The 10,790-nt window shown below is 38.1% G+C and overlaps 1 protein-coding gene across 1 annotated transcript in view; it reads right to left on the reverse strand.

Annotated features, from left to right (window-relative positions):
• Positions 1-229: 229 nt before the first annotated feature.
• Positions 230-10,790, reverse strand: part of LOC106122352 (microtubule-associated protein futsch) — a 105,069-nt gene continuing 94,508 nt past the window's right edge. The window contains exons 12-13 of the mRNA XM_013318292.1: positions 2,495-9,403; positions 230-2,205 (exon numbers count right to left, since the gene is read on the reverse strand). Of these exons, the coding sequence (XP_013173746.1) occupies positions 2,036-2,205; positions 2,495-9,403 (7,079 nt within the window). The 3' untranslated portion in view covers positions 230-2,035. The remainder of the gene's footprint in view (positions 2,206-2,494; positions 9,404-10,790) is intronic.

Genomic DNA, 10,790 nt, shown 5'->3' on the forward strand with positions numbered 1-10,790 from the left:
CGTAAATTCACATAAACAAAATATATATCATTGTGCTCACACCAATCAATACACCGATAAAACACATACTATATTATATTATTATGCTCCTAAAAATAATATCTCATTCGTACAGATGGATACATAAAAAATATATATAGACATATATATGTAATACGATAATTATTAAAACATTTAAAAGGTTTCTTTTAAAAGTTAATTTATTGTGCTGGTGCCAGTACACTGATAGTTTTTATCTATAGATAGAAGAGGCTGGCTGAGAAAGCGAGGATGGCGGCATGTCCGCTTTATGTTATGGATGACTTAAAATTAATTGACTTATAACCTCAACTTGACTCGGAGTAGAACTGAATGGCCGCACTAGGCTAGGTGGCGATGAAGTCACGCACTCACCTCACTCTAACTCAAACACCGGAGGAAAATATCTAATTGAGAACATCATTGTATTATTACAGCAAAATTTATTTTAAAATTCCTTTGAAAAAGGTTAAAGAAAGTCACACCGTAATCGGATATAGGAACGAAATAATATCAGTACATCAGTATACGTCGAAACGACTAGAAATTTGTTTATAAACAACGCGTTAACGGAGCGAAATATCCACGCGACCAACGTAAAAGTAACAACAGAGATTCAATAACCATAGACTGATCGCTCGCCTCTCGGCGCCAGTCCAAATAACATCCTTCGCGACTCTCTCGGGACGATAGGCAACAAGCAGACCTCAACTAAAACAAAGGTAAATAGATTGTTCATTTGGTAATAATAAATAGTTCTAATAAAACATTTTATATGGATTAAGCTCTCTATCGATTTAGGCTCGTCGTAAGTCTAGAAGGACACAGATGACTTCTGTGCGGGGCGAGGGCCGCGGCGTCCGCCCGCAGCCGCGTGTGTCGGGTAAGGATCCCAGACTGGGAGTGCAGGCTGCTCCCAGTGAGACCCGTCCTAGGCACCCGCGGCTCCCGAGCAGTCACTACCTTTAATCTCGGACGCGGCGGCCTCTCACTTCACCTATTATATCTACAAAAATGGCAGGGAAGCTCGGATTGTAAAGTAACTGGGAAACGAATCTCACTTCGTAATCATTAAACCTAACTGTACTTAATTCAATATGAGGAAGTTATCTTTGCCATTCTAGATTCCTTTAGTTATCTTGGTTCTAAGAAACATTAATATAAAGAGTGCGTCGACATCGACAAACGACATGTTTAAGTACGCCTTTATAAGACATACATTTATATTTATTTAAAATTTTAATTGTAGAAAAGTTGTTGAATAGTTGATGGTGGTGCCCCCTCTAGGGCGTTGCAGCTCGCAGGAGCGGCACAAATCGTTACGTCCTTTTCATAAAGCGCTCAATTAAAAAACAATCGTATATTAAATACTTTTTATACAATATCCTCTATGTAGAATTTATGCGTTAGCAAAATAATTTTCAAAAATTTAGACATTTAGATAAGCGGTGTTTTGGCTAAACAAAATGGACTGGTTACGCTAAATATCATGTATAAAAGCTCTACATATTGTATAAGACCAAATTTAAAAAATACTCAGAAATATATTTTAAATGGCATGTTAATATTTATGACGTTATTAGAAAACGGTATCTTTAGAAAAAAATGGACGTCTCTGTTCTTAGGTCGAATACTTGGTTATTGATATATATTGTTGGGGAGGACTTGGCCGTTTAAGATTCGCTTGTCCGTGGTCGCTGCAGCTCACAGCTAGCAGCTAGAGGCTTGCAGCTCGTACAAATGTTAATCGTTTATGTTCTTACTCTTAATTTATCAAACTCCTTAACAGTCTGTTGTTTGCATTATAATATCACAAAGTATATTACATCTATTTGTAAGCGACCTCATGCGAACGAGTGGCTCGAATCGATTAATGCGAATGCTTTTGAATGCCTCTTTTTATCACAGCCCTTTTATTTCCTACGACAATTAATTACTCTTTGGTTCCATCATTCAAAAGCATGCGTACATCGGCGGCTCACTGGTTCGCTGAGAATGCCACAAATAGTCCCGACATTTAGAACTCTAGTCTGTAGGCGGCGCAGGAGGTCTCGTGGTCCTGCAGGTTGATGGTGCAGCGCGAGGCCGACGGCGACAGATCGATCTTATACCTCTCCAACGCCTCCTCGTTCTCTGTAACCCAGTAGCCCAGCACGTCCGTGTCGTATGTAGGAATGATAGTCACTTCTGGAATAGAAAGCGATGAAAAAATTATTATTTGCTATACGAAAAAAGGGAGAATGTGATCTTATCGAACGAATGGGGAAAAACACTGAAAGGTTTAAGTAGGTGGCGCCAGTGCCAACGTATTTTTGAGTGAAATTTTACGGAATTTGTTGCTACAGGCCTCAGAGTACTTTTGTATATTTCTGGTATATTTAGTGCAACAGTAACTATTGATCATGCTAACCTATATCTATAAATACCAAAAGGCAGTTTTTCTCCCCATTAGTAACACACGTTAAATATAACCTACCTAAATCTTTATCTTCCCAAGTCTTTTTTGCGTCGAGAAGAGCGTTGTAAATATCTTTCGAAGGCTCGGTGCCCGAGAAGACGTAGTACCGTGCTCTGACGCGCTTAAAGAATTCAACCGCGGAGTAGTAGGAGTTGCCGTGGTGAGGGACATACGTAAGCTCCATGTACACCGGGCTCGGAGATTTCTTTTTGCTGGGAGACTCTGATGCTCTGTTTTTCATATCTTTACTTTTCTCTTGGTTCAACTTGTTCTTGATTTGAACGTTTGAACTGGGACCTTGCTTTTTCGGTGTGCTTTTGCCATCCCCTTGTGATGTGGGTGGTTGAATAGGACTAGGTAGACCTAAAGGCTTCCCCCAAGATTCGATAGGATCTTTTTCTACGCTTTGACTTTGAGTTTTAGATTTTGATTCTTGTCTTGAGGTACTGAAAGAAGTTGTCTCGGACGATTTCTTTGATTCTGTTTTGAGGTCCTTTAATGTAATTTTACTTTCTTCTTTTGTTGATAGTTGCTGACTCATGCTTGATTGACTTTGTTGGCCCAATTCATATTTAGCGGTGATACTTGAAATGACATCAGATCCACTGACTTTTTTATGTTCTTCTATGGCCTTTTCGAAATGTTCATCGGCTTCTTTAAGGAATGTGATATCAGACTTAAATGATTGTTTTTTATCATCTACCTTTTTCTCCGACGTTTTGCCGATTTTATCAGTAACTTGAACTTCAGACTTCACTTCGGAATGCGTGGAGGATGTACAAGAATCAGTATCACCAATGTGACTTAAATGCACGGATGGTGACGATTCTCTATATGTCATGGACTCAAATTCAGACTTGTCCTCTGGCAAATCTTGACAAGTCTCCGATAGCTGTAATTTTGGATCTAGTTCAAAGCTTACGTTTGATCGCGGTGAGTGTGCGATTTGAGATTTTGTACTACTAGGACTCATTTGGCCATCGTCGTCACTATAGTACATGCCACTGCTTTCGGTACCCCATACATGCGTCGCTGCCCTGGAACCTCTGGAACTTATATCCGAGGGCGGCGTTGAAATTCCAGGATGGTCTAGGTCATCGCTGGCAGCTGAGGAACTACGCATTTCTCCTGTTTTTGATGAAAGTTTAGAAAAGGATTTTTCACTCTCGCCCGTATCAATAATTTCTTCATACTCTTCTTTAATTTCGGATATTGTTGTTTTTGTCGACTTTGTAGTTTTGACAACGCCATCGTTTCCTTTACTGACAGTAGTGGTTTCAACAGTGATCTTAATTTTTTCAGGAGTGATGACTTCTTTTGTCGTTACAACAGTGATGGTCTGAGTTATTTCGTTATCGCCTTCTTTTATAACTTTCGTAAAAGTCTCAGTGTCCGTTGTTATTTCGCCTACGGGAGAACGTTGTTTCTTTGGCTTTTCCACTGTGTTTATTCCATGTTTGTTTTCAAGGTTTAAGTCATCAATTTTCGGCTTATCTTCTAGTGATGTCTTTTGTGTGCAAGAAATTTTTTCTAAATCTTCTGGTGACCAATCATCGAGAGTAGTGCCGGGCGGCAGATATGTGATTTGAGTTCTAACATCTTTTGTAGTTTCAATTGTACCATCTTTATGAACGTTTTCAGTGACCGTTTCAGTTACGGTTTTCACAGCAATCTCACTTGTTTCGTTATTCTTAAATTCTTCTTTTGTGGTGTAGGTTGTTATGTTTTGAGTTATGCTTTCATTGTTTTCTGTTAAAATTTGGTTCGATTGTTTGTCAACTGACGTTTTGATTTTTCCAGTGGAAGTCAATCCTCTAAGAGCGGCCTGTAGGTCGCTGTCAGTTGTTTTTTGATATTCGGATATTGTAATTTTAACATCTTTCGTGGTTTCGACTGTACCATCGGGATATTCATCTACAGTAGTCGTCTCAACCGTAGTTCGTACACGTTTAATATTTTGGTCGTCACTAGCTAAAGTTTCTCGTTTTGTTTGGGTAGTGATAGTCCGTTTAACTGTTATCGAGCCTTGTAGGATAGTTTCTTTCTTAATATCCCATTCATCATTAGTGTCGACCACTATTTCTGTATCATCAATTTGATATTCTGGAGCATCTTCTTCTTCCAGTGATTCAGTTGTCATTGTTGGTAAAACATCAGTAATTGATGTTTTCTCACTTCTTTTTGTTACAACTGTTCCATCTGGGTATTCGTCTTCTATAACAGTTTCGACAATAATTTTAACTTTTCTTGTTCTTGTTGAAGTTCTTTCATATTCTTGCTTTGTCGTTGTTATTGTTGTTTTTCTAGATATAGTGATACCATTTTCATCAATATCTTGCAAATCAGAACTTTGTGTGATTACAGGTTTGCCTATTTCAATAAATTCCTTTAAAGTTTCTTCAAGTGTATCTTCTTCGTAATCAGTTATAGATACTTTAACATCTTTAATAACCTCAACAGCTCCGTTTGGTGATGTGGACTCAGTGACAGTCTCAACTGTTGTTTTAATTTTTTCCTTTAAATCTTCAGTCGTTATTAATTCTTTTGTAGTGGTTGTTGTGATGACTTGGTTAATTTGTACCCCATCTTTAATAATCACATTTTTTCTGTTTTCTATTGTAATATTCTTCTTTGTCTCTTCTACAGGTGCATCCGTCTGCATTTCTCCATTTGAATCAATTTCTGATACAGATGAAGTTACATCTACAGAAGTTCGAGATGACCCGTCTGGAAACTCGTCTGATGTTGTAACTACTTTTATTATTCTTTGTCGGAATATAATTCCTTGGACATCCGAAAAACTATTTTTAATAATTTTTGTACGTATCGTTCGTTTTATTTTTACACCATTTTCTGTTATATCCTCTTTTTCCACTGTTTCTGTTTCTTCTGGTTCACCAGGTGGTATGTGAGATTTTAGTATTTCGTCGACATTCTTTTGGAAATTGTCATATTCTCCTAAATTACTACCGTCGACATCCAAATTTTGATCTATTATCGAAACCATTTCACTGGTTTTAGATATCACCGATCCATCTGGATACTCATCTTCTGTTATAGTTTTTACAGTTTTATTTGTTCTTGTAATCCTTTTAGAAATATTTTTATAATTTCGGGTAGTTGTTATAACAGTAATTGTCCTATTTATTGTTATGCCTGAGTCGGTTATTGTTTGTTTTTCAGTTTTTGTATCTACGAGAGGTTCTCCAAATTGTACATACCCGCCTGAAATGTCATCTAATGGTTCATTATTGTAATCCGAAACATGTATATTTACATCTTTTGTAACTTCAGTTATTCCTTCTGGTAGCATAGACTCTGTGGTGGTCTCAATAATAGTCTTCATTTTTTTCTTTGCTTTATCTGGCGTACTTAAGACTTTTTTCGAGGTGACTGTTGTGATAGTTTGCAAAACATTTTGACCATTAAGAATCACTTCCTTTTCTTCTCGTTGTACATCAACATTTGTGTCCTCTTCTATCGTATATTCTGAGAGATCTAAGGTTTCTTCAACATGTTCCATCTCTATATCTTCTAGAGATGTGCTAGAATCCACCTTTGTTTGCGTAGATCCATCGGGATATTCATCTGTTGTCGTAACTGTTTTAACAGTCTTTAGCTTCCTTGGAATACTTTGATTGTCAACATAGGTTGATTTTAGTGTACTTTTTGTAATTGTTCGTTTTATAACAATACCGTCACATGTCACTGTTTCCGTATTAGTGGAAATATCTTCTTCGGGTTCTTCTAACAGTGAAAAATCACTAAGCAATTTATCTATGTTACGACTTGACTCGACAGTAACCTCTTCTGTTTTCACTTCAACATTTTTCTGCACGTCTTTATAACCATCTGGATATTCTTTAGTTGTGATTGTTTCCACTGTGGTTTTAATTAGTTTTCTATCATCATCAATTCGTATGGTTTCTTTCTTTGTTGTGGTAGTAATATTTTCTATGATATCTAAGTTATTTTCCTTAATAATTTTTTTGCTAACATCAGTATCTATTACTACAGCTTCAATGCTACTGTCGGCCTCATCGTCTTCTTTGATAAAATGTGATTTATCTTTTTCTGACCACCCTTTTTCACTGTAACTTTCTTGCGTCTGATAGCTATATACTGACTCAGACTTTTCATCACTGTGCTCAAGTTCCTTATCTAGTTTTTTTTCTTGATCGTACAAATCCATCTGTGAAGTCGATCGGAGACTAGAAGAACATTCTGAAAGTAATGTTTGAGTGTCTGTGGTAGTCGTCATTGATCCATCTGAACTTTTACTCAGAGTAGTAGTCTCAATAGTAGTTTTCACGTTTTGTGGTGTGCCATCTTCTCTAGAAATTATTTCTTTAGTCGTTACGGTTGTAATAGTTTGGGTCACTACATTTTCGCCGTCTTTAATTATTTTAGTAACAGTGTCAGTTTCTGTTTTTATTTTACCCATGGTTTGCATTAAAGATAATGTATCTTCATCCTCTTTATCGCTTTTAAATGGTTTTGGTACTTTTTCAGTTGACGTTGATATTTTTTGTGTCAAAACATCTTCGCCTACGTGAACAATTTTGGTTATGGTTTCTTCAGATCCCTGTAATTTATCATATTTGACTTCGCTTTGAACACCATCAGTCAATTTTAGGTCTTGTAATGGTATTTTGGGTAGGGGACTAACTGGTACGGTAGGTGGAGTTGAAACTCTATCAACTTTTGAACTAACATATTCAATTTCTTCTGTTTTAATTCCCTGTTGTATGCCTTCGTCTTGGAATGCTGCTTGAATAGTTTTAACAAGATGGGAATCAGCAGGCTGTTTAGATCTTTCATCAATTGATTTATCTTTCATTTGTTCAAAGGTATCGATACCATGCTCTTTAGAATCGATATTTAACTGTTCATGTTCTAATTGAGATATTGGAATTTTCACGTCTGATAGTGGCCCTTCTTTAGTACTATCGACGAAACTTGTGTGTTGACTGCTCGTAGATTGATATGAATCACTATAGCTACTAAATTCACTAGTAATTACTTTATAACCACTAGTCGTCTTCAATGATCTGTCTAATACCTGCCTTTTCTCTGATTTTTCTGAACTTTCAAAGCTGTATTTTTCTTCAATACTGACTTCCTTTGAAATATCCTCAGAACTAACGCCGTGCTTTAAGGTATGGGTAAAGCTGTCCTTATCAATAATTCCACTGTCAATAGTAGACAAAGAACTCAATTTGTCATCACTGTCTTTCATACTTTGGAATCCAATGTCATAATCTGAATAGAAACTTCTTTCTTTTGTTATCATTTCTTCAGATTCTTTAATTTGCTTAGCGAATGTCGATTTAATAACATGATCCTTGCGTGAAATTTCATCTTTCGTTGGTGAAGTTTCAAGTTCAGGACTCAAAGAGTCCAAACTTTTTTCTAACATAAATGTGTCTTCTGTCTCATCCTTCGAATCTAATTTAGGTGACTGGAAGTGGCCATTAAGGTAAACTGTGGTACTAGTTATGTCTTTAGTAGTCATTAATGCATTATCGACTGTTTTTTCTAATTTCTCCACGGCTTCGGTAGGCAAGGTTTTTCTTTCTTCTGTAACCTTCTCGGTTTGCTCTTTATGTGTTAATAAATTATCTTTAGTTTCTACAATTTGATGTGACTTTTCTGAAGGCACATTAATTTCTTCACCTTTTGTTCTGAAAGTAAGAATTTGTTCTGAAACTTCAACTTCTTTCACTGATTTTAGCGTATCGGCGGGGCTTGGTGTTTTGTCTATCGCCAAAGTGTCATCAACAAAAGTTGGGATTGCTTTTTCTAATTTATCCATCTTATCAACAGGGCTAAGCGATTTGTCTTTCTCAAGTTTGTCAATAATCGGTTTTTCATAGACCTCCTCTTGAACTTGTCTTTCAACCTTGTCCATCTCATCAACAGGGCTTGGCGTTTTCTCTTTCTCGATTTTGTCAACAGTTGGTTTTTCTTCAACCTCAGTTAAAACTGGTAATTCAGCCTTGTCCATCCTATCATCAGGGCTTGGCGTTTTATCTCTCTCAAGTTTGTCTACAGTCGGTATTTCAACCTTGTCCAGCTTATCAACAGGGCTAGGAGTTTTCTCTTTCTCAAGTTTGTCAATAATCGGTTTTTCATCAACTTCATCTTGATCGTGTATTTCAACCTTGTCCATCTTATCAACAGGGCTTGGCGTTTTCTCTTTATCAAGTTTGTCAACAGTTGATTTTTCATCGACAGCAGTCAGATGTGGTATTTCAACCTTGTCCATCTTATCAACAGGGCTAGGCGTTTTCACTTCCTCAAGTTTGTCTACAGCCGGTATTTCAACCTTGTCCAGCTTATCAACAGGGCTAGGCGTTTTCTCTTTCTCTAGTTTGTCTACAGTCGGTATTTCAACCTTGTCCAGCTTATCAACAGGGCTAGGCGTTTTCTCTTTCTCAAGTTTGTCTACAGCCGGTATTTCAGCTTTGTCCATCTTATCACCAGCCCTAGGCGTTTTCGCTTTCTCTAGTTTGTCTACTGTCGGTATTTCAGCTTTGTCCATCTTATCAACAGGGCTTGGCGTTTTCTCTTTATCAAGTTTGTCAACAATTGATTTTTCATCGACAGCGGTCAGAAGTGGTATTTCAACCTTGTCCATCTTATCACCAGGGCTAGGCGTTTTCTCTTTCTCTGGTTTGTCTACAGTCGGTATTTCAACCTTGTCCAGCTTATCAACAGGGCTAGGCGTTTTCTCTTTCTCAAGTTTGTCTACAGCCGTAATTTCAGCTTTGTCCATCTTATCACCAGGGCTAGGCGTTTTCGCTTTCTCTAGTTTGTCTACTGTCGGTATTTCAGCTTTGTCCATCTTATCAACAGGGCTTGGGGTTTTATCTTTCTCAAGTTTGTCTACAGTCGGTATTTCAGCCTTGTCCATCTTATCATCAGGGCTTGGCGTTTTCTCTTTCTCAAGTTTGTCAACACTTGGTTTTTCGTCGACTACAGTCGGAACTGGTATTTCAGGCTTGTCCGTCTTATCATCAGGGCTTGGCGTTTGCTCTTTCTCAAGTTTGTCAATACTCGGTTTCTCGTCGACTACAGTTGGAACTGGTATTTCAGCCTTGTCCATCTTATCAGAAGGTCTAGGTGTTTTCTCTTTCTCAAGTTTGTCAACAGGTGGTTTTTCATCGACTGCAGTCAGAACTGGTTTTTCATCCTTGTCCATCTTACCAATAGGGCTAGGCGTTTTGTCTTTCTCAAGTTTGTCAACAGTCGGTTGTTCGTCGACTGCATTAAGAACTGGTTTTTCATCCTTGTCCATCTTATCATCAGGGCTTGGCGTTTTCTCTTTCTCAAGTTTGTCTACAGCCGGTATTTCAGCCTTGTCCAGCTTATCAACAGGGCTAGGCGTTTTCTCTTTCTCAAGTTTGTCTACAGCCGGTATTTCAGCTTTGTCCATCTTATCACCAGGGCTAGGCGGTTTCGCTTTCTCTAGTTTGTCTACTGTCGGTATTTCAGCTTTGTCCATCTTATCAACAGGGCTTGGGGTTTTATCTTTCTCAAGTTTGTCTACAGTCGGTATTTCAGCCTTGTCCATCTTATCATCAGGGCTTGGCGTTTTCTCTTTCTCAAGTTTGTCAACACTCGGTTTTTCGTCGACTATAGTCGGAACTGGTATTTGAGGCTTGTCCGTCTTATCATCAGGGCTTGGCGTTTGCTCTTTCTCAAGTTTGTCAACACTCGGTTTCTCGTCGACTACAGTTGGAACTGGTATTTCAGCCTTGTCCATCTTATCAGAAGGGCTAGGTGTTTTCTCTTTCTCAAGTTTGTCAACAGGTGGTTTTTCATCGACTGCAGTCAGAACTGGTTTTTCATCCTTGTCCATCTTACCAATAGGGCTAGGCGTTTTGTCTTTCTCAAGTTTGTCAACAGTCGGTTGTTCGTCGACTGCAGTAAGAACTGGTTTTTCATCCTTGTCCATCTTATCATCAGGGCTTGGCGTTTTCTCTTTCTCAAGTTTGTCAACAGCCGGTTTTTCGTCGACTACAGTTGCAACTGGTATTTCAGCCTTGTCCATCTTATCAACAGGGCTTGGTGCTTTCTCTTTCTCAACTTTGTCAACAGTTGGTTTTTCATCAACTGCAGTTTGAACTGGTTTTTCATCCTTGTCCATCTTATCATCAGGGCTTGGCGTTTTCTCTTTCTCGAGTTTGTCTACAGCCGGTATTTCAGCTTTGTCCATCTTATCACCAGGGCTAGGCGTTTTCTCTTTCTCTAGTTTGTCTACAGTCGGTATTTCAACCTTGTCCAGCTTATCAACAGGGCTAGGCGTTTT

Source organism: Papilio xuthus, unplaced genomic scaffold (assembly GCF_000836235.2).
Source record: "Papilio xuthus unplaced genomic scaffold, Pxut_1.1 DF826923.1, whole genome shotgun sequence".
Taxonomy (NCBI): domain Eukaryota; kingdom Metazoa; phylum Arthropoda; class Insecta; order Lepidoptera; family Papilionidae; genus Papilio; species Papilio xuthus.